Source organism: Phoca vitulina, unplaced genomic scaffold (genome assembly GCF_004348235.1).
Source record: "Phoca vitulina isolate PV1807 unplaced genomic scaffold, GSC_HSeal_1.0 scaffold40, whole genome shotgun sequence".
In the NCBI taxonomy this organism is placed as follows: Eukaryota; Metazoa; Chordata; class Mammalia; order Carnivora; family Phocidae; genus Phoca; species Phoca vitulina.
In genome coordinates this window covers 19,415,466-19,439,959 of record NW_022589743.1, presented here as the reverse complement: position 1 = coordinate 19,439,959, position 24,494 = coordinate 19,415,466, and the positions used below count along the sequence as shown (strand labels likewise).

The following is a 24,494-nucleotide window of genomic DNA, read 5'->3' as shown; positions in this document are numbered from 1 at the left end:
CCCGGGACTCCAGGATCATGACCTGAGCCGAAGGCAGTCGCTTAACCAACTGAGCCACCCAGGCGCCCCAAAGAATAAAATCTTTAAAGAAAAAAAACAAAAACAAACCAAAGACACAAGAAATCCTTTTTTCCCTCTACTTAAAAAATTAAAATTGGATTCATCAAATCTCACAGAAGAAAAAATACACACATTTAACTTTTAGTTTTTTATTTTGTTTCAGACAGCTGGACGAGGCATCTACATTCTAGCACATCTTAACAATCACTAAACAAATGAAAGACGGCTTACTTATATATAAAAACGCAAGGGGAAAAGGTCATGATTGTCTAACAGGGAATTTGAATCCCCAAATAAATTATCTTACAAAAATATCAAACTTGCTTTTCCACATTTCTACTGTTAAAAATGAAGGAAAAAAATTCACATTAAAAAAAAATCTGTAGGCTGGTATAGCAAGTTAAGATAATCATTTTTACACACTAAGTAAGTCCTTCAAATAAATATCTTAAACAAATTTAAGTTTTTCAAAAAATAGGTCAAGTATTTACCTTATATTTGTTTGGTCCACTAAAAGACCGTTTATAAAACTGACATTAAACTGGACCATAGCTCATACCCTATGAGCAGTTAACATACACACTGCTGAGGCTGGCTATGCACGTGTGCATATTACATATATGTGAACAGCTACTGCCGTACATACTACTTTCATGAGTAGTTTTACCCTGTAAAAATCCTCTAGTCTATCATGAATCGAACTGCACAGAAAAAAAAAAAGAAAATACTCTGCCTAGTGTAGACATTTGCTCAGTAATTTTTAACAACGCAAATATTATCACGTTTTTGGGACATTAAAGATTACTGAACATGAGATAAAATTCAATACTGCTTACAAATACCTGAATATGGAGAGCATATTCACCACTCATGCGGAGAGCACACAACTGAATGTATGTTACAGAACTCCGTCTTCTAGCTGGTCTATTCCTACTGTTTGATCCTAAAGTTTTACATGGCCTGGGATCCTTAAAAGATAGAAATTTAATAAGATAATGTTACATTAAGTTTTTCTGTTCTAATAATCAACTTTTCAAGAAGTACACAGTGGAAGGGTATAGGGCTTTCTGTATCTCCTCATACGTTAAAAGCCAATTTCATTTTTATCGTGATGCTGATATTTCAATTAACACTACGCTACAAGTAAGACTGACTGCACTACAGTTTTGTCCACAACAGTCAAATCTCTTATTGCTAAAATATTCCAAAATAAATCCAGTAAACAATTTCCATTTCCAATGGCTTAACTGAGAGATGAATCTAACAATTTTTTTTAACCAATTACAACTAAACTGAGCTGAGGACAGCTACGTTTAAAACCCCGCAAAACCAAAGCCAATCATCCAAAGATCTAGAATACCAACACTTTCCATCCAGGATAGAAAAATGAGCAACCAAAATAAAGAGAACCACAAGACTGCTCAAGTAACCAATCAAAAACCACTTCTCTGTTATTTGAGCTAATAGTTACTCGAAGCTTGAAGTTTCCTCCTTCGTTATTATTGGTGGATCCTAGAGTCACAGCTTCAACGTCAAATGTGACAGTGGACCCAGAAGTAACTGCTGGCAACTGATTAGTCATTTCTTTTCCATTTACAAAAACCGCACCTAAAATGTTAAGGTAAAGAGTCATTTACATGTGAGCAACAATGAAGAACTGAAACGGATTCTAGATTACTGGTAACACAGGTAATTTCCCAACTCACATCAAGAAAACATTATGTTATGCCAACTAGTCAAAGAGAATGCATTCCAATATTAAGGCAGGAGAAAGAGTTAAAGCTTTAATCACATTTTAGAGTTCTGGTCCAGGGTTCTACTCTTTTAGAATGGAGACTGAGTTTCCCACAGGGATGGCATCAAAAGAAACTTGACTCCATTACAAGATTACATCCTGTGGAACAGCAACATTGTTGCACATGAAATAAACAAGAATGTTGTTCTATCTACTGCTTGACCCATACCACAACATATTAACACATCTTGAGAGGGGATTTTAAAAGTGTGATTACTATAGGGGCGCCTGGGTGGCTCTGTTGGTTAAGCGTCTGCCTTCGGCTCAGGTCATGATCTCTGGGTCCTGGGATCAAGCCCCATGCTGGGATCCTACTCAGAAAGGAGTCTGCTTCTCCCTCTTCCTCTGCCTCTCCCCCCTCCCTTCTCGTTCTCTCTCTCTCAAATAAATAAATAAAATCTTTAAAAAAATAAAATTAAAAATAAAATTTAAAAATATATATAAAAGTGTGATTACTGCAGAGTAAGGGGCCAAAGAACACTAGGGAGATATAAAAAATTAAGTAAACTCTCTCCTCGGTTCACCAACCGATGTTGAATTTAGATGACCTACGCACACGGAATCCAGGGATAGACTGCCTGGTGCCAATCCCAACTCAATCACCTCTAAGCTATGGGAGTTTAAGCCAGTCACTCAACCTCCCTGTGGCTCGGTTTTCATCATCTATAAAATGGGTGTAATACTACTTCCCACCTCAACAAGCTGTTAAAAGGATTAAATGATTTATTATTTGTAAAGGGAATAGAATAATGCCTGGTACATAGTAGCCATACAGATATGTCATAAAGACTTAAACTTTCTCATCTCCTGCTACACATGTGTGATGTTGGGGCAGATTTGTATCTTACTACACTAATTCACATATTTCAAAGAAATAGCAGTTATGTATCTCTTACCGTTTGTACTGATGCACACTGCTTGATCGCGCTGCAGAGAGTCGTATCCATTCTGTTTTTCTGCACACACTCCTATACTGTCTCTTCTGTCTGGCTGTCCCACAGTTTCAACTCTGTAAATGAGGTAGAAAGGTCATTAATCTTTTTTTTTTTTTTTAACATGATATCTAACAGTTACTAAGGTTAAAAAGAGCAATCTCATCATAGCTGCTCTTAATAATAGCTAAAAATGATTCCGCACTTCCTAAATTCCAGGCACTGATCTAAAAATTTTATATCTATCTATATCAATCATCTCATTGAATTCACCTAACAACCCATAAGGTAGGTGCTATGATTACTGTACCCATTTTATACATGAGAAAAAACAAGATTAAAAAGAGGCTAAATAACCTGACCCTGATCGCCTGGCTGAGTGCTGGACCCATGATAGGAATTCAGGCATTCTGACTGTAGGCTCTATATGAACTATTTACAGCTATGACAATGCATTCCCATTTTATGTTCTGGTTCTAGACACAGAGGAAACTTGTCATACTTGCCATTATAAGAAATGTGACTGTTCCTGCCATCACCTAAAGCTTCAACGTGAGAGTCTATGCAATGGTTTGCTTACTGTTTATCAAGTATTTAAAGCCTTTAAAAATAGACATTATAATCTTTAAAAAAATAGATAATATAGTTATTAACATATTTTGCTTGGAGAACTTCATATGTGGAAGGTCTTTTTGTGTTTTAGTCTCAAAATACATCATCATGCACTCTAGAAATAGGAAACTTACATATAAAGTCAACCTATATTTCTACCACCAGATGCATCTTTCCCTCCGTTCCAGAAAGCCAGACTTCGAAGGACAGAAAAAGAAAAATTAGTAAGCAACAGAATGTAGCTGTACCAAGTGAAGATGTATTTATACTTGGTATGGCCTCAAAATGTCTTTTGTTACAAAGTGCCAAACAGGCAGGATCAAAATAAATATGTGGGCGGGTTTCTGAAGTCCTTTCACTTCTAAACCAGCAGTATTTTTTTTTTTTAAGATTTTTTATTTATTGATCAGAGAGAGAGAGAGCACAAGCAGGGGGAGCGGCAGAGGGAGAAGCAGGCTCCCGGAGGAGCAGGGAGCCTGATGCGGGACTCGATCCCAGGACCCCGGGATCATGACCTGAGCCAAAGTGAGACAGACGCTTAACCGGCTGAGCCATCCAGGCGCCCCTAAACCAGTGGTCTTAAGAAGTAAGGGGAAGAGGAGAGTGATGTCAGCAAGATGGCAGATTCATAAGCCCCAGTCCTGCTTCTACCACAGAAACACTACTTTAACAATGATATACAGACCAAAATACCTTTATGAGGTTTCCAGAATCCAGTTAAGAAGCTGCAGTACCTCCAGGGAGTACAAGCTGAAAACAGCTGCACTGAAATGGGTGAGAAGAGAAATTTCACTTCCCCAAGTCAGGGCCTCTCCCAAGCTCCACAGATCAGTGCCTGGTAAGAACACCCCGGCTTCGGACTCTTCCCTTGGGACGGGGAAAGAGAGGAGTGGAGCGTGCATCCAACATTCCAACTCTTTGGAAGGTTGCCTGAAGGACTGGTATCTGTTGTGCCTCCTTTACAGCACTGACAGAACAACCATAGTATGGTTGCCTGAATGCTGCTAAGACCAAAGAAATGGGAGGGGTGGCATCCAAGAGCCAGTACAACTGGGTGTGACTGGGAGCAGGTGCATAACTTGAGGCTTCTCTCTCTCAGAGGAAGAGAGAAGAACGGAATGTGCTTCTGCACCAGCTTTTTACAGGGCTGCTCAAGGGAACGGTACCTGTCTCACTTGATGTGGGCACTGATGGGGAGCTGGCAAACTCTGGATGCCTGGTGGCCACTGAGTACAAGAGAGAACAGGGCTATTTGCTGCTGTTAACATCAGAAAACAGGCAGTGCCACAAACAGGCACCAGAGGGAGCAAGAGATTAGGACCTCCTGAAAGACCCACAAAGCTCTCTAGTTGAGAAATTGTACACACAAGCCCAGGGAAGTCTCATCCTCCCAAAAAAGGTTTCAGAGGCTCCCAGCATCTCTAGCTGAGTTCATTTATGAGGGTCTTTTCCTGCACAAAACCAGGTCATAAAAACTGGGAGAGGTGGCTGTTTTCTCATATGTATAGATCCCAACACAAAATTATAACACATTTGGAGAAACAGGAAAACATGGGACAAACAAAAAACTAAAATAGATCTCAAAAAATTACCCTAATGGGGGCACCTGGGTGGCTCAGCTGGTTGAGCGTCCAACTCTTGATTTCAGTTCAGGTCATGATCTCGGGGTCGTGAGATCAAGCCCCACGTTGGGCTCTACACTCACCACAGAGTCTACTGGCGATTCTTCCCTCTCCCTTTCCCAACTCAAGCTCACGTGCGCTCTCTCTCTCAAATAAATAATTAAATCTTTTTAAAAATTATCCTAATGAAATGGAGACATGAATTATCTGACAAACAATTCAAAACAAGCATCATAAAGATGCTCTACAAGGTCAAAAATATAAGACATGAGTAAAAAGAACACCAACAAAGAGACGAAAAAAAAAAAAAAAAAACAACCTAGACAGTATTTTGGAGCTGAAGAATACAATAATAACTGAAAAATTCACAAGAGAAGTGCAACATCACACAATCAAGCAGAAGAAAGAAACATCAAATTAGAAGAGAGGTCATTTGAAATTATCCAACAGCAGGGACAAAAGAAAAAAGAATGAAGAAAGTCTAAGAGACTTATGGAGAAGAGAGAAAGGGGCAGAATGTTCATTTAAGCAAATAATGGCTGAAAACTTCCCAAATATGGAGCAGGGAATGGACATCTAGATTCAAGAAGCCTAATGGACACCAACTAGGATAAACCCAAGAAATCACACTGAAACATATTATAATCAAATTGTCCAAACTCAAAGACCGAGACTTTTTAAAGCAGCACTAGAAAAGTGACTCATCATGTACAAGGAAGTTCACATAAGACTATCAGTGGGGGCATCTGGGTGGTTCAGTCGGTTAAGTGTCAGACTTTTGATTGATTTCAGCTCAGCTCATGATCTCAGGGTCGTAAGATCAAGCCCCGTGTTGGGCTCTGCTCTGCACTCAGTGGGGAGTCTGCTTGTCCCTCTCCCTTCCCCTCTGTCCCTCCCCCTGCTATCTCTCAAATAAATAAATAAATAGCAGTAAAATAGAAAAGGCCCTCAATGCAGTGAGAAAAAAGAAAAAAACTCCTAATCTGAATAAATTACAAAGTAATTCCTAAAAGCATCTTTCACCAAAACAGCATGTAATAAAGATAAGCACGACATAAAAAGTTTACAAAAGTTGCTCTGAACATGGAATGAACCAGGAAACTAAAGCGCTAATAAATGAGACATAGAATTATTTTCATAGTTCACTAAGAAATAGAATGGAGGTTTTTTTTTTTTTTTAAAGATTTTATTTATTTATTTATTGGAGAGCGAGCGAGAGAGAAACAGCATGAGAGAGGAGAGGGTCAGAGGGAGAAGCAGGCTCCCCGCTGAGCCGGGAGCCCGATGTGGGACTCGATCCCAGGACCCTGGGATCATGACCTGAGCCGAAGGCAGTCGCTTAACCAACTGAGCCACCCAGGCGCCCTAGAATGGAGGTTTAAAATCACTGAATTTTTAAGTTGTAAGACAAGTAGTCAGGACAGTATATACTCAGACACTACTGTAGTTGTTCTCTCACATAAAACCAGTTTTTAAGAAACTATATAAAAAAGAAAAATGCTATACAAGATAATTTATGGTAGGGTACAGTGACTTCCTCTAATCCATGTACAACTGAAATACAATTAATAAAAAATTAATTTATGGACAAGTTACTAGAAATACATACACTGCACAGAGTAAAGGAGTAGAACGTCCTGGGTAATAATTTTTCTCAAAGGTGAACTGTTATGAGAGAGAACATGGCCCAAAACAGGAGCAATTTCGATGACAACAAGAGGGCTAATCTGTTATCCCTATTACTCTGCACTTTGGCTAACTTTGATTATATTTAAGTGACACATCCTCTTTCTTACACAATCTGTAATGTTTTTCTTCGCAGTGAATGCTTGGAGCAAAATTCAAAAATTCAGTTGCTTAGCTAATAAATATATGAAAAATATCCAACTTTATGATAAATATAAGAAATAAAATGAAATTTTTATTTTAGCCTAGCAGCCACAGATTGATTAAAAACAGCAATACTTAATACTGACAAGGATGCAGTGACATCAGTACCCTCACACTGCTGGAAAGATTGCAAAGTGCTTCCAGGAACACAGCCAGTTAGTCTGTGTGTCACTAATAGGAACACTAGCCCAAAGAATAGAGAATGAGCCATATATCAACAAAGAGGTCATGGGACATCTTGACATGTCAGGAATAAGAAAAAGAAGGGCTGCCTTGTCAAGTCATTGGAAAGGAGGATTTCTGAAATATATCTGAAACAGAAATATATTGCTTACTATACAAATCCCAAAACAGCTGTTACCCTCTCTCAAAACAAACCTGATAACTTGAATAGTCCTCGATCTACTACAGAAATTGGAAATCTTCCAACAAAGAAAATTCTAGGATGGCAAATTGATTGGTGAATTCTACCAAATGTTTAAGGAAGAAATAATACTAAATTTACACCAACAGTTCTGGAAACAAAAGAGGAAGAAACATTTCCTGCCTCACTTTGTAAGGCTGGTCAAAACCAAAACCGAAAACATCATAAGAAAAAAGATAAATCTCTCTCATGAAGAGATATAAAAATCCCCAACAAAATATTAAAAACCAAATTTAGCAATATATATAAAGATAATATATGACAAAGTGGAGGTTCTCTCGGGAATGCAAAGCTGGTTCAATGTTCAAAAATCTATCATTGTAATTCACCATATTAACAGAAGAAAAATAGTTTGATTATGTTAACAGATGTATAAAAATAATGAGACAAAATTAAACATTCACTTATGGATAAAACTCTCAGCAAAGCACAATTAGAAGGGAACTTCCTTTCTTTCTTTTTAAATTTTATTTATTTGAGAGAGAGAGTGAGTGAGAGAGTGCACAGTCAGGGGAGGAGCAGAGGGAGAGGGAGAAACAGACTCCCCATTGAGCAGGGAGCCTGATGTGGGACTTGATCCAGGGACTCCAGGATCATGACCTGAGCCGAAGGCAGACGCCCAACCACTGAGCCACCCAAGCGCCCCTAGAAGGGCACTTTCTTAACCTGATAGAAGGTATCTACAAAAAACCTACAGCTAGGGCACCTGGTTGGCTCAGTCAGTAGAGAATGTGATGTCTGATCTCAGGGTTATAAGTTCGAGCCCCACACTGGGTGCAGAGATTACTTAAAAGTAAAACCCTTAAGAAAATAGAACAAAAAAACCCTACAGCTAGCATCATACTTAATGTGAAAGACTGAATGCTTTCCTGCTAAAATGTGGAATAAGCATGTCAGCTTTCAACACTGTTATTCAGAATCATACTTCTTTAGCCAGTGTAATGAGACAAGAAAAAGAGAAATGACAAAACAATGATGAGAGACATTTTTTTAAAAACTAAATTAAGAAATATACCATATCCACAGATTGGAACAATCAAAATATTAAAATACCAATTATTCCCAAATTGATCTATAGCTTCAAGTCAATCTCAATCAAAATCCCAGTAAAAAAACTTTTCTTAGAAATGGACAAGCTGAGGGCGCCTGGGTGGCTCAGTTGGTTAAGCGACTGCCTTCGGCTCAGGTCATGATCCTGGAGTCCCTGGATCGAGTCCCGCATCAGGCTCCCTGCTCGGCAGGGAGTCTGCTTCTCCCTCTGACCCTCCCCACTCTCATGTGCTCTCTCTCATTCTCTCTCTCTCAAATAAATAAATAAAATCTTTAAAAAAAAAAAAAAAAAAGAAATGGACAAGCTGAATCTCAAGTTAAATAGAAAGAAAGAGGAACTAGGATAACTAAAACAAAAAGAGAATAAGTTGGAAGAATCCTACTACTTGATATCAAGATTTACTATAAAGCTACAATCAAGATTATAGTTCTGGGAAAGGAGAAACACATAGATCAATGAAACAGAGTCCAGAAACAGATCCCCACAGATATGGTCAATTGATTTTTGACAAAGGTGAAAAGGCAATTCAATGGAGAGAAGACAGTCTTTTCAACAAATAGTGCAGGCCTATTGGACCAGATCCTAACCGAAACCCTATTCAACCCATATTTCACGTTATACTAAAAGTAAGTCAAGGGGCACCTGGGTGCCTCAGTTGGTTAAGCGGCTGCCTTCAGCTCAGGTCATGATCCCAGGGTCCTGGGATCGAGCCCCACATCGGGCTCTCTGCTTGGCGGGAAGCCTGCTTCTCCCTCTCCCACTCCCCCTGCTTATGTTCTTTCTCTAGCTGTCTGTCTCCCTCTGTCAGTTAAATAAATAAATAAAATCTTTAAAAAAATAAATAAATAAAATAAAAGTAACTCAAAACGGCTTATAGATCTGAATGTAAAATTTAAAAACATAAAGCATCTAGAAGAAAACATAGGAAAAAATCTCGTGACCCTGCATTAGGGCAAAGATTTCTCAGATACAACACCAAAAGCACTGGATGAATGGATAAATTGTATTTCGTCAAAATTAACAACTCTACTCTACAAAAAACATTGCTAAGAAAATGAAAAGACAAGCCTCAGACTGGTAAAAAAACAAAACAAAACAAAACACTTTCAAAACACATACTTAACAACAGACTTATATTAATCAAATTTCAATAATAAAAAATTGCTTTAAATAGGCAATAGATTTGAAAAGACACTTCACCAACGAAGACATACAAATGGCCCATAAGTGAGCACAGGAAAAGATACTATCTTTGGCTATTAAAAAGAAAATTAAAACCACGATAAGGTACAATTACATGTATATAGAATAGCTGAAATTAAAAGCAAAAACAAGGGGCGCCTGGGTGGCTCAGTCGTTAAGCGTCTGCCTTCGGCTCAGGTCATGATCCCAGGGCCCTGGGATCGAGCCCCACATCGGGCTCCCTGCTCAGCGGGAAGCCTGCTTCTCCCTCTCCCACTCCCCCTGCTTGTGTTCCCTCTCTCACTGTGTCTCTCTCTGTCAAATAAATAAATAAAATCTTTTTAAAAAAAAAGCAAAAACAAGGGGGCCTGGCTGGCTCATGAGTTCAAGCCCTGCGTTGGGTGCAAAGACTACTTATAAAAATAAAATAAAATATATTTTTAAAAAAGTGAAAACTAAACAACTGACAATACTAGATGTGAGCAGGGATGAAGAACAACTGAAAATCTCATACATGCTGGGGGGAATGTAAAATGGCACAGTCACTCTGGAACACAGTTTGACAGTTCCTTAGATAAACAAACACAGTATGACCCAGAAATCACAATCCTAGATATTCATTTAATCTAAATGTTTTCATCTAAAAACTCTCAAATTAATATCTCCAGCCTGGCTCTCTCCACTGAACTCCAGATTTGTGTATCCAACTGTCTACTCCACATCTTCATTTGTAGGTCTAACAAGGGACTCAAATTTAATTTGTGAATGAACAAACTGATTATTCACCCAGAAATATGCTCCTCCTACAGTCTTATAGACCTCAGTAAATGACAATTCTGTCCCAACTGTTACTTACACCAAAAACCCTGCAGTCACACTTGACTCACTTACCACAGACAATCCACCAGTAAATCCTGTCAGTCCTTCCTTTAAAATATATCCAGATTCAGGGACGCCTGGATGGCTCAGTTGGTTAAGCATCTGCCTTCGGCTCAGGTCATGATCCCAGAGTCCTGGGATCAAGCCCCGCACTGGGCTCCCTGCTCAGCAGGGAGTCTACTTCTCCCTCTACCCCCCTCTCATGCTCTCTCTCTCTCAAATAAAATCTTTAAAAAAAAATAGAAGTAACTTTTCCTTCCTCCGTATTGCAGAGCATCTGGATGTTTCTTTTTTTTTTAAGATTTCATTTATTCACTTATTTGTGAGAGAGAGAGAGAGAGAGAACATGTGAGTAGGGGAAGGAACAGAGGGAGAGGGACAAGCAGATTCTACGCTGAGCTCCGAGCCTGACTCGGGGCTCAATCTCATGACCCTGAGATCATGACCTGAGCTGAAATCAGCAGTCAATCCACTGAGCCACCCAGGCACTGCCCCTGGATCTTTCTTATACTAATTTATAAATGTCCTACTCTATATTGAGTCAAAGATTCTGTTTTTGTTTTTTTTTTTCTTTTTCTTAAACTTCACATTCCTGGCAATACCAAATACTATAGATACCATCTGAACGGAGTAAAGGTTGAATGAAATGATTAGCGTAATGAGACTGGAGTTGATCAGATCTGTCCTTACATTTAAAAATAAGTAGTTTAAGACAGATAGAGTATGGATGGGAAAAAGGCCTAAGAAACATTCCTTAGATTATTTGGAAGAACTGTTATATGTGACCACTTCAAAGCAGATACACCTTCATGATACCATGGAACCCCCCATCCACAGACAAACTAAAAGCTAGGGTATAGAATCTGAAAGGAGATCTACTTAGGAAACCAGCTGTCTTACCTCACCCAAGTCTATATAATCAAGAGTCTGTGGGGAAAACTCTGCTGTCTGGCATTCCCATGTCTGTCACAAGAGCCAAACTCTAACCTAAAGGACTAATATCCTATTTCTAGAGGGGACCACTTTGGCAAAAAGTAAAACCCAGCAAAGCTGGATTCTCCCCAGGACAATGCATTCTGTCTTAATATAAGGAGAAACCAACAAGATTTCAAAGACCCTAAGTTAACTTTTTTTTTTTAAGTTTATTTATTGATGTAATCTCTATACCCAATGTGGGGCTCGAACTCATGATCCTGGGATCAAGAGTTGCATGCTCCTTTGACTGAGCCAGACAGGTACCCCAAAACAAATTAACTTCTTAATCCTAGTAGGGACTATGCCCTATTCCTAATCTTCCCAGGAATGATTAATTAGTAAGATTTTTTTTTTTTAATATGAGGAGCTAACAGAATTGAAGATATACCTGGTAATGACAGAGACCAGTCTTATACAGAAAAAGAAAGATCTCCTCAAGCTTAAACGTATTCAGAAAAGGTCATGCTAACACTTAACCAAAGGTGAGCATTAAACCAAGTGACCCCTTTCTAACAGCTATCAATCATAGCATTTCTAAAATAAAGCCCCCCAATTCTTTGACACTTCTGCCATCAAAAAGTGGGGTCTATGTCCCTTCTCTGGGATCTAGGCTCTGAATGAAGGGTAAAATGTGGTAGAAGTGATATTATGTCATTTTCTAGGCCCAGGCCTTAAAAAACTAGCGGCTTCTGCAGCTTCCACTTCCTATCTCTTCGGATGCTCAATCTTGGAACCCAGCCACCATGCTGTGAGGAAGCCCAAGCAGCCCAGAGATGCCTACACCGAGAGACACCCAGAACCAGAATCCATTTGCCAGCCATGTGAGTGGGCCATCTTGAAAGTAGATCCACTCCAGCTACTAACACAGAATAAGAGATGAGCTGTCCTTGCCAAGCTCTGCAAACTACAGTTTCCTTTTTTTTTTTCTTAAAGATTTTATTTATTTATTTGACAGAGAGAGACAGGGAGAGTGGGAACACAAGCAGGGGGAGTGGGAGAGGGAGAAGCAGGCTTCCCACGGAGCAGGGAGCCTGATGCGGGGCTCGATCCCAGGACCCTGGGATCATGACCTGAGCCGAAGGCAGACGCTTAACGACTGAGCCACCCAGGCGCCCCAAATTGCAGTTTCTTGAGCAAAATAAATGACTATTGTTTTAAGCATCTAAGTTTTGGGGTGGTTTGTTACACAGCAATCAATAACTGTTTAACTGTGTGGCGCCTGGGTGGCTCAGTCGTTAAGCATCTGCCTTCGGCTCAGGTCATGATCCCGGGGTCCTGGGATCGAGCCCCGCATCGGGCGCCCTGCTCGGCAGGGAGCCTGCTTCTCCCTCTCCCACTCCCCCCTCCTTGTGTTCCCTCTCTCGCTGTGTCTCTGTCAAATAAATAAATAAAATCTTAAAAAAAAAAACAAACTGTTTAACTATAACATTAATTTTTTATGTTCTTTTAAAGAAAAAGTTTATTAATAAAAAATAGCCTATTGGCCTTTGATTTACCACCTCAGGTGACCTGTGGGAGGCAGGCAGCACAGGGTTAAGAGCACAGACTTTCAGGGCTAGACTGGCAGGATTCGAATACTGGCAAGTCCCATGGTCCCTATGCTTCTTTTTCTTCCCATGTAAAAGGAAGACAATAACCTCCTAGGCTATGAGGATTAAAGCAGGCTGTTTGAAAGGATGCTGTTTTAAAGAAAGGAGGTGGTAGAGAAGAGAAAGTAAAAGTATGGTTTAAAAAAAAAATGGTAAGATCAGCAAATCTTGGAAGCAAGGAAAGGGAAAGTAGGAATGTTCAGACAGAAAATCAAGGAGAGGCCTAGCAGGAGGGGGTTGCTTAGCAGACCTGGCTACCAAATGAGAGTGGGCTCTAGAGACTGACAGAGCCTGCCAGTAACAGGTTACTTGGTTTCTACAGCTCTACCCATTCCAGCAACTTCAGCAGGAATAGACTCACTGCCTTCAGAAGCATAATCTTCTTTCTAACTGTGAGGCCTTCAGACACCCCAAAAAACTGAATGAAGTTTACATGTACTCAAGTAGCCCCATCTGCTCCCTCCCCCATACAGGCCGCCCCCCGCCCCCCAATCTTCTGAACTCATTGCTGACGCCTGCAATTCCTTCCAACAGGGACAGAAGACGTTTTCATTCCACGTTCAGAAGAAAAATGACAAAAATGCAAAGGTCTGGCTACAATAACAGTGAGTCGAACGAAGTTTCTGTTAATCACCCCGCCAAGTGGGGCCCAGCCAGACATCTCTGGGAAAAGAGGAAGAACTAAAGGTTTACCGAGGCCTACTAAATGTCACGCCACGGTCCACGGATAGTAAGTGGATTTACATCAATTTGGGTAATTTCCAATGTCTTAAATATTTATTGAATAACAGAAAAAAACAAACCTAAGTATGCCATCCATCAGACCTTCCCATGTTCACAGAGGAAGGATTTAAAAGCAGGAGAGCATCAGGCCATCACCAGCGGGGGGGGAAGGTCATAGAGGAGGGAAAAGGAAAAGAGCTAAGGATACTGACGTAGAGAAACTGTAGATTCCAACACCAACCAGAATCACATTTACTCTCCCATGAAGAAGACAAAATGAAAAGATATAGACTAGCTTTGCCATTTACCAGTTATGTGACTTTGGGTAAGTGACTTAACTTCTGTGCGCCTCAGTATCCTCATCCCTAAAATGGGTTATTTCATTGGGCTACTGTAAGAATCAAATGAGTTGATATAAGTAAAGTGCTTAAAACAGTACCTCATGCGTGGTAAATGCTATTTAATTATTAACTGCAATTATTATTACTATGATTACTATTCTTATTGTCTGAGACATCTGACCTGAATGTATCAACTCAGGAAGCCCTACCATCACACGGGAGCACACTGTTCTCAGGAGACTCACTAATGGCAGTATATAAACAAAGGACATAAGCAGAAAAAGCGTTTGTCAGCATACAAAACTCAAGAATTCCCCTTTGGGGAATAACTAAGTGGACTTCAGGTACTAGACTCTCTATTTCTCCCTCTCTTTGTTGGTGTTTTTCTGGTCATTGAGTCATTCTTCATAACATAAGGGGTGAGAGGAGATGTCAAAAATGAGACAAAGTGTAAACTAGTGCATTCTGAGAACTGTTGACAGTTCAAATGACTTGGCTGGTGGAGAACACGGCCACATTAGCTTACATAAAGCTTTCAGTTACTCTCCATGTTTCATATGACAAGGGACTGAGATGAGAACAACAACAGGAACTTGGAGCAAGCATTCACCATAAAACCTCATGATCTCAAGACCTAAAAATTAGAGGACAGTTTGCTTCCCTGATTTTCCACATCAAAACTGGGCTTTGTGGGTGCCTGAGTACTCAGTAGGGTAAGCATCTGCCTTCAGCTCAGGTCATGATCTCGGGGTCCTGGGATCGAGTCCCACATCAGGCTCCCTGCTCAGTGGGGAGTCTGTTTCTCCCTCTCATTCTCCCTCTGTGCTCTTCCTCTCTCTCTCAAATAAATAAAATCTTTAAAACAACACAAAACAGAAAAAACAAAACTGGGCTTTGCTTTCTAGGAAGAGCTATTCAGAAATAGGACCATCTCAGAACATGAAAACAAGGAAATTATTCTAATACAAGAAGAAATGGATAAAGAAATAGAAAACTGATTGGTGGTAGGAGCGCTTGCTTTCAGTTTTATTTTACAGAGAATTACATACATATATATATGTATGTAATATTTTATAGAGAATTATATACATTATGTATGTAATTCTCAGTACGTTTACACTGACAGGTTGTCTCTCACAGACACCTGCTCATATTGATTCACAAAGGAAAAAAATTCTTGGCCTCTGATTTTTTATGACTGACTTCTGAGAGGTAGTCTACTTACCTCTATCTCCCAAGAAGAAAAGAGACATAAACATAATAAGTACGTGCTATGTATCAGGCATAAGCAAGACATCTTATATACTTTATCTCAGTTCATTTTCATAATAGCTCTATGAACACATCTGAGAAAACCAAAGCAAAGAGAAATGAGGAACTCCCCAAAGTAACACTGCCTATAAATGATGAAATAAACTCAGGTCTACTTTGAATCCAAAGCTCATATGTGTTCTATGCATGTCACTTTACTGCCTAAGCCATGACAAACATACTGTAAGATCTACTTGCCTGAATGTCAATGTCTGCCCACAGAAGTAAGTTGGAGCGCTGGAGTAGAGCACACCCGAGGACTCAGAATCATTCCGGAGGGCTATATTTCTTCGACTACTCAGGCTGTACCCCTCAAAGCCAGCTGTCCACTCTTTTTAGGAAGCAAAGATATCGAAAATTATTAAAACCTTTTGAGGTATATCTTCAACACAGATACATTAAATAAAACTTGGAAGCAGAAGAGGCTACTCTTAGGGGTCACGGACAAGTCCCATAAAAGAAGAGATTCAGTGACAGGGTATCCTGGTTAATCCTAAAAATCACAAAAAATGTGTTAGTCTATTCCTGCATAATTCTGGCAGATCAGAAGATGGAAGATCAATGAGTATTACCTCCTGTCTAATGAAATCAGGGTAAAGCATAATTGTTTGAGCTTATTCCAACCTGATTAACAACTAATTAACAAATGAGTCTGAATATTTTAAAATAGTAATACAGGACAGACCAAATTCAAATCATAAGACCTCCATCCAGAAAGTAATTGAAGGTTTGGAAAATCAGTACCCATTTTTTTTTTTTTTTTAAATCAGTATCCTGTTGCAACACTTAAAATCTTTGGATTTAGAGGATGCTAACAATCCTGCCTGGCACTATTTTTGGACTCGAGATAAGAACCGATGAAAATGTCTCAAGATTCACGTGAAGTAATTTGAACAGAACATGTTTCATGTTGTTCTCACCGACGCAGGTTTTACCGAGAGAAAACCCGGCTGTCAGTGTGCGACCTTGAGCGCAGGCACCAGCGTCCCAAGACATCGTTAGGCTTCGGAGTGAGAAAGCAACAGCATACCATGAGGCACCAACGTGGAGTGACCCATTTGGGGGACGCTCCAAGGACTCCACTCCTGTCGGCCATCTCCTCGGGCGCACACTCTGAACTGATAATCAACGTTGGGGTCTATGTGCAACACTATGAACTCAGTTTCAGAGCCTACGTATACGTCCTCAAAATGATTTGAAGTGCATTTGCGGAACTGGAGCCTGTAATCCTGGGCTGTAAAGTCATCATCCACCTAAGGAAAAAGGCTTTGTGTTAGATAAAAATCAGGGAACAACTCCCCTGCTTGTGTTCCCTCTCTTGCTGTCTCTCTCTCTCTATCAAAAAATAAAATCTTTAAAAAAAAAATCAGGGAACAGTTTCTCTCAACATCATGGTTTAAGAATTCTGGGGCCGAGCACAGAAGCCCACGTGCTGAATTTGGACTACTCTCAGGAAGGTCATAGGAAATATGTCAACATTACTGCCCTTTTCTTTATTGAACCATGTGTTATATACCTCCCAGTCTGATTTGCAGAACTTGGCTTCCTTTGAAGAAATGGCATGTTCTCTTTTTCTTTCTTTCTTTTTTTTTAAAGATTTATTTATTCATTCTAAAAGAGAGGAGCGAGCACAAGCAGGGAGGGGCGGAGGGCGAGGGACAGAGAGAAAATCCCCAAAAAGAGTCCCCACTGAGTGTGGAGCCTGATGCAGGGCTCGACCCCAGGACCCTGAGATCACAACCTAAGCCAAAATCAAGAGCTGGCCACTTAACCGACTGAGCCACCCTAGCACTCCGAAATGGCATGTTTTCTATACCATAATGCCGAAGATAAAATATTGGACACTCAAAGATAAGAATCCCACAACTGGGGTGCCTGGGTGGCTCAGTTGTTAAGCGTCTGCCTTCAGCTCAGGTCATGATGCCAGGGTCCTAGGATCGAGCCCCGCATCGGGCTCCCTGCTCAGCAGAAAGCCTGCTTCTCCCTCTCCCGCTCCCCTGCTTGTGTTCCCTCTCTCGCTGTCTCTCTGTCAAATAAATAAATAAAATCTTTAAAAAACAAAAAAAAGAATCCCACAACTATATCATTCACAAAACCAAGATAATTAATATCCAGAATATATATAGGACTCCTTTAAAACTTAATAGGGGAGAAACCACCCAATAAGAGAATGAACAAAAGGCACAAATAAGCATGGAATTAGAAATATACGTAACCAAAAATACATAAAAGTATTTAACCAAATTTGTAATATGGACAATGCAATCTGAAACCAGAATGAGATACCATACTGGCAAAAATGTAAAGTGTGACAATACCAAGTTTTGGTCAGGATGCAGAGTGCCGGGAGCACTGCTGGTAGAAGGAAACACTCGTACAATCACATTGAAAATAATTTGGTGGGCGCCTGGGTGGCTCAGATGGTTAAGCGTCTGCCTTCAGCTCAGGTCATGATCCCAGGGTCCTGGGATCGAGTCCCACATCGGGCTCCCGGCTCAGCGGGGAGCCTGCTTCTCCCTCTGACCCTCTCCCCTCTCATGCTGTTTCTCTCTCACTCACTCTCTAAAAAATAAATAAATAAAATCTTAAAAAAAAAAAAAAAAGAAAATAATTTGGTATTTCTTTCCTTTTTTTTTTTTAGAGTGGAGAATTTTTTTTTTTTTAAGATTTTATTTATTTATTTGACAGAGAGAGACACAGCAAGAGAGGGAACACAAGCAGGGAGAGTGGGAGAGGGAGAAGCAGGCTTTCCGCTGAGCAGGGAACCTGATGCGGGGCTCGATCCCAGGACTCTGGGATCATGACCTGAGCCAAAGGCAGATGCTTAATGACTGAGCCACCCAGGCGCCCCCAAAATTTGGTATTTCTAGTAGAGTATAGATCCAGTTCTCTAGGTCCTCATAATTTTACTGGATATATACTTGAGGAAAAATTCTTACACATGTACACAAGGGAACATGAATACTAATGTTTATAGCAAAAAAAAATGGAAACTCTAGATCCATTGACAGGGAAAAGAATAAAAATGGAATGAGAGTCTTTGTTTTAAACCAACAAAAAAATCTCTATTTTTTTTTTCTATAACAAGGCCTCAGCAAAAAAATCCATTTAAGGGGTGCCTGGGTGGCTCAGTTGGTTAAGCTTCCGACTCTCGGTTTCGGCTCACGTCTGATCTCAAGGTGGTGAGATCCAGCCCCATGTTGGGCTCCAGGCTTGGCAGGGAGTCTGCTTGAGTTTCTCTCTCCCTCTCCTTCTGCTCCTCTCCCCTTTTCTCTCTCTCAAGGAAATAAATAAATCTTTAAAAAGAAATCCATTTAGGGGCAGCTGGGTGGCTCAGTTGGTTAAATGTCCGCCTTAGGCTCAGGTCATGATCTCAGGGTCCTGGGATTGAGTCCTGTGTCGGGCTCTCTGCTCAGTGGGGAGTGCTTGTCCTTCTCCCTCTGCCCCTCTCCCTGCTCATGCTCTCTCTCAAATAAATAAATACAATCTTTAAAAAAAAATCCATTTAAGAAAAATCAATCATTTCCAGAAGCTGAGCACCCATTCTGAATGATGTATTTGTCAACAGCCAAGACACTTATGATTCATTTGGACATGGTTTCTATCTACAATATGGTAACTCATATACATAATATGATTTAATACAGAAAATTCCCAGCAATGCTGAGAATGTGACGAAACCACATTTTAGGATTTTTTTTTTTTAAAGATTTTATTTATTTATTTGAGAGAGAAAGTGAGAGAGTGAGAGAGAGAGAGCACAAACAGGTGGAGGAGCAGAGGGAGAGGGAGAAGCAGGCTCCCCACTGAGCAGGGAGCCCCATGCAGGGCTCCATCCCAGGACCCTGGGATCATGACCTGAGCCGAAGACAGACGCTCAACTGACTGAGCCATCCACGCGTCCCTAGGATTTTACTTCAGAAGCCATTAGTTCAGTGTGGAACAGAAAATATCAGGCACCCAATATTCGCTATCATCTTTTGGCTTTTGTAATCAACAGAAATGGGAGAGATCTTCAACTTACTAAGGGTTAAGTTTGGGAAATCTGTGATGGAAAACACTGCTGTGATACAGAGATTCTTAAAGGTACCTTCACAACTATTTACCTCAAACTGGAAGAGCTACCTGCTTTCAAGTTCCCTGTGACTTTAATTGTAAAGCAAAAGGGACTTTTGTTTGTGAAGAGAAGAAAACGTTCAAAGGTAGTTAATAAAAAAACCTAAAAGACCCTCAGACCTCAAATCCATAACGTTGAAGCCACATCTACAAGTCTTAATTACACACCTTACACCACCGAACAATGATGCCTCCCGGTTTCTCTATTAGCTCTTCGATCTGTACTGGTGGGCGAGATGCTACCGTTCCATGCTTGAAAATGTGGTCTTTCACTATGTTCAGAACTGAATCATCCAACTGAGCAGACAAACAAGGCACATCAACCAGTAAAGGCACTTCTGGTAAGCTGAGGAAACAAAGCTTATGTGTTTATGAGGCTCTTAACTGAGGATTAAAAATATGAATCATAGTTTAGATCAGTCACATACGACATAAAGATGCTGAAGCCCTCAGGAAATAATGCTAATGGCAGTAGGGGCTTTGGAAGACAGATTCTCTTCCCAAATAAATATAAGCAAGAAAAGAGAAAATTGGTAGGATCACCACTGTCAAGTTTATACCAAAAAATCAGTTTCAGTATGCTCAGAATTTCTAAAATTTAGTAATTCTCTTACACATTAGAATTGAAGAAAATCTACAGTAATACTATGCCAAAAATTACAATCACTACTGTTTCATACCACTAATACTGGTATTGGGCAGTGAACCTTGAAATATATATTCTCTATCTCATTTACTCAGAATCTTTAATAAGGGGGGGAAAAAAAGCAGGCAGTTTAAATGCATAAAACTAAGCCTGAATGGCACCAACTCCTTTACCTGTCCAACTGAATGTGTGAGGCCTTTTTGGTAAAGTTCCACAGTTTTTCATTCTGTTCTCCTACACCACCAAGAATGGCAATCTCCCCTACAATCAAGAATGAGAGAATAAATACAGCAAAAAATGGTCACATTATAAAGTAATCACTATAGCCCATGTCTAGGTGGGTCTCTGGTTTTCTTGCAAATAATTCTTAAGTGATTCCACAGTCAAGTTCCCAAAAAGTAAAAGTAGAAACCATTTTAGAAGTGACTCTAAGGTGAAGCTCACAAAGAAAAGGGGTACATAATGGTAACATTTTACCAGAGATGGAAGATTCTGCTCTACACAAAGAAATCTGGTTTGTCGACCAGTTTTATACAAAAGAGAAGGTCCAGGTCCTTTTTTCCATCGCTCCTACAGAATCTTCATTTACAGAACTCCAACAGGAGTTACCCTGATAGAAAAATAGGGCACGGGGTCTTTTTTTTTTTTTTAATTTCTTTGAGAGAGACAGAAAATAGGAGGGAGGGGGAGAGGGAGAGGCAGACTCCCCGCTGAGCAGGGAGCCCGATGCAGGGCTCGATCCCAGGACCCGGGGATCATGACCTGAGCCTAAGGCAGACACTTAACTGACTGAGCCACCCAGGCGCCCCATGGGCAAGGGGTCTTATAAAGTCAAATGATACAGCTGTTTTCCTAAAAGAATATCACATATTAGAAATTATTCCACAGAAAAATAAAAAGGAAAAGCTATCTAAAGACATTAAAAAAAATGACCAACTTCTATGTCCTTCCACAGCCCCAAAGAAACACTACCAGAACTCTTTTCCATCTGAATGTGCCATGGAGTGACTTAAGTTTTTTGGGACCACATGACATGACATTCTCCATCACCAAAAGGAAAACAGGGCATATTGAACACTGCCTCAAAGTCCTCAAAATTCCATAAATAAGTTTTTATCCCTTGGGAGGGAGGAAAGAGACTGAAATTCAAAATATTTCTGAAGTATAAAAACATTTAAGCATCAGATGCTGTAACAAACAAGTTTGTGCCTCAAAGGATTTATTTTCTAAAATAAAAACATTTCTCGGTCCTCAGGGTGATGGGTGTACACTTCTGCCCTGTGAACTGCTTCTGGGTTTGTTTCCAAATGCAAAGTCTCCCGGGAAAGACACTCTGTGGCCCCACTAAAAAGAATTCTCTCGAAGGCACTGTTATGGTTAGTGGCAAATAAGCAGTTCTCACTAAAGATGAGACAAAATGTCATTAGCATGTAAAGATTAACAGCAGTGCCACATTCTAAATGGGACTAAAAGGGGATGAATTTCCAGTCAGAGTGACAGCCTTGTGAGCCATGCACCCTCTTCACCCCATGCCACCATCAGCACTCAGTGCGGGATGGGCGGTATTCAGTCTCTGGCTCCTTTTTCCTCAGTCGTCCTTTCAATGCTGGCAGCCTCTGCCACTCTCTCTTCTCATATTATACACCAGCTTTGGAAGATTTACTTACTCCCATGGGTCCAGACTTGATGTACACACCATCAATTGCCATCTTGCCATACTGATCTCTCTCCTAAGCCACATGCCACATGCCCAACTACCTTCTGGGCATCTGCAGCACCTCAAACTCAAAAGCCCCAAACTGAATGCCTTATTACCCACTGAAGCCCACCCTTCTCGTTTATTTCCTATGTCTGTAAACAGCACAATTCAACCTGGTCATCCAAAATCTGGCTGGTTTTGGTCATCCTAAATCCTTCCCTTTATTCTCCAACCTATCTCCAGGCAATCACCAATAATCAACACTCACTGATAGGTAAAATCGTCAATAATTTTCTCTCTGAAAAGTCTTTTTTTTTTTTTAAAGATTTATTTATTTATTTATTTGACAGAGAGAGAGACAGCGAGAGAGGGAACACAAGCAAGGGGAGTGGGAGTGGGAGAAGCAGGCTTCCCCCAGAGCAGGGAGCCCGATGCGGGGCTCGATCCCAGGACCCTGAGATCATGACCTAGCCAAAGGCAGACGCTTAACGACTGAGCCACCCAGGCGCCCCTCTCTGAAAAGTCTTAAAATCAGCTCCACTTCATCTCCACCACGATGAAGCTCACTGCCTTCATCATTTCCTGTCTGGATTAGTGCTACATCTTCCCAATTGGCCTCTCTGACTTCCAGTACTAGGACCTCTACTACAGTCTCCAAACTGTGGGCAGCATCATTTTTTTAATTTTTATTTTTTTAAAAGATTTTATTTATTTATTTGACAAAGAGAGACACAGCGAGAGAAGGAACACAAGCAGGGGGAGTGGGACAGGGAGAAGCAGGCTTCCTGCTGAGCGGGGAGCCCAACGCGGGGCTCGATCCCAGGACCCTGGGATCATGACCTGAGCTGAAGGTAGACGCCCAACGACTGAGCCACCCAGGCGCCCCTCTCTGAAAAGTCTGAAAATCAGCTCCACTTCATCTCCACCACGATGAAGCTCACTGCCTTCATCATTTCCTGTCTGGATTAGTGCTACATCTTCCCAATTGGCCTCTCTGACCTCCAGTATTAGGACCTCTACTACAGTCTCCAAACTGTGGGCAGCATCATTTTTTTAATTTTTAATTTTTATTTTTTTTAAAGATTTTATTTATTTATTTGACAGAGACAGACACAGCGAGAGAAGGAACACAAGCAGGGGGAGTGGGAGAGGGAGAAGCAGGCTTGCCGCTGAGCAGGGAGCCCGATATGGGGCTTGATCCCAGGATCCTGGGATCATGACCTGAGCCGAAGGCAGATGCTTAATGACTGAGCCACCCAGGCGCCCCAGCATCATTTTTTTAAAAATGCAAATCCGATTGTGTAACTCCACTGCCTAAAATACTTCAATAGACCCCTGATATGCCATTCACTTCACTCATGATGTTACTTCTGCTTCCAATCGTGCTGTTACCTCTTTTCTTCCTTTGTCCGCTTAATGAATTCTTTCGAGCCTCTGTGGAACTCCTCCCACAGAAAGCTATCCTACACTCTCCCACAGCTAAGCGCTTTCCCTTCTCTGTAAGTCTTAGATCTCTCTCGGCACATACACCTCTCTGCGCTGTGAACCCCAAAGGGCAGAACCGTTACCTTTTGATTTAATGTACTTAACAAAGATCTATGTGAAAGGAGGAAGGTGGACGTGAAGACAGGAAGATAGCAAGGCAAGATCTGGAAATGCTTTAAGCACAGTAATTGGCTGCACATAGGTATATAATCACTATGATTTCAGGAGTAAACACCAATCATAATTTTTAACCTTCTAAAACTAACAATGGAATTAAATTCTATGAACACTCTGAAAAATATCTGAACAGACTCAAAAGGACTTTAAAGTCACAGTGTTAACAGTAAATAAGATACTATCATAAAACCATTTAAGAAAAACCATTTACGCCTCGTTTTGTAAATGATTATAATTAACACTTCAACTGCACTCACCCTGGGATACCTCACTGTGTATCTGTCATCCTATATTACAAACTATCCTGAAGTAGGAACATTCTAAGTGCCCCACAGATGGTAAGAAGCCTGCTGGCACCCTGAGAAATCAGCAAAGGGCCAATCTGAATGTGCCCCACTTCACAGGCCCCCTGGACTCCCACCTTCTTGGACTAAGTCCTCTGCAGTATTAACTCCATGCTCTATGAGCTTCTGGCAGTCATCTAGAGGTTTAATGGTTTCCTGTTCAATCGTGTCCACCTCTTGCAAAAGGGTCACCAATCGCTCATCCAGGAGCTTCCCAAGGGTTCCCTTTAAATCATTAAAATGCTGTTTGAGGACATCTCTTGTCTGTGATGCACTCTCTTTGATCTGAAAAGGAAGAACATAAAAACACAGAATCAGAATCTCTAGAAAAGGCTAATCCACAGGCATGACTCCTAATCCCAAGGCACTACACAATGGTCATCTTCCATTTGTTGACAAATCGAATGTGATTCATTTGCACAAACCTGCAGAAATGCATAGTACTGGCCTTCAGGGAAGACAGAATGGGCTCAAACCGTGGTTCCACCATTCACAAACTACGTCAATTTGGTCATGTTAATTAAGCACTCCACACCTCAATTTCCTTATTTGTCAAATGAACATAATGCTTACTTCATGGAGTTGCTGTTAATAGGATTAAATAATCTGTATTATACTTGGTAAAATAACTGGCACATTGT

At 40.6% G+C, this 24,494-nt stretch overlaps 1 protein-coding gene across 1 annotated transcript in view; it reads right to left on the bottom strand.

Moving 5' to 3' along the window:
- Positions 1-484: 484 nt before the first annotated feature.
- Positions 485-24,494, bottom strand: part of CRLF3 (cytokine receptor like factor 3) — a 36,398-nt gene continuing 12,388 nt past the window's right edge. Inside the window, exons 2-8 of the mRNA XM_032428758.1 lie at positions 23,931-24,138; positions 20,322-20,409; positions 19,671-19,848; positions 16,417-16,639; positions 15,585-15,717; positions 2,752-2,864; positions 485-1,668 (exon numbers count right to left, since the gene is read on the bottom strand). Of these exons, the coding sequence (XP_032284649.1) occupies positions 1,412-1,668; positions 2,752-2,864; positions 15,585-15,717; positions 16,417-16,639; positions 19,671-19,848; positions 20,322-20,409; positions 23,931-24,138 (1,200 nt within the window). The 3' untranslated portion in view covers positions 485-1,411. The remainder of the gene's footprint in view (positions 1,669-2,751; positions 2,865-15,584; positions 15,718-16,416; positions 16,640-19,670; positions 19,849-20,321; positions 20,410-23,930; positions 24,139-24,494) is intronic.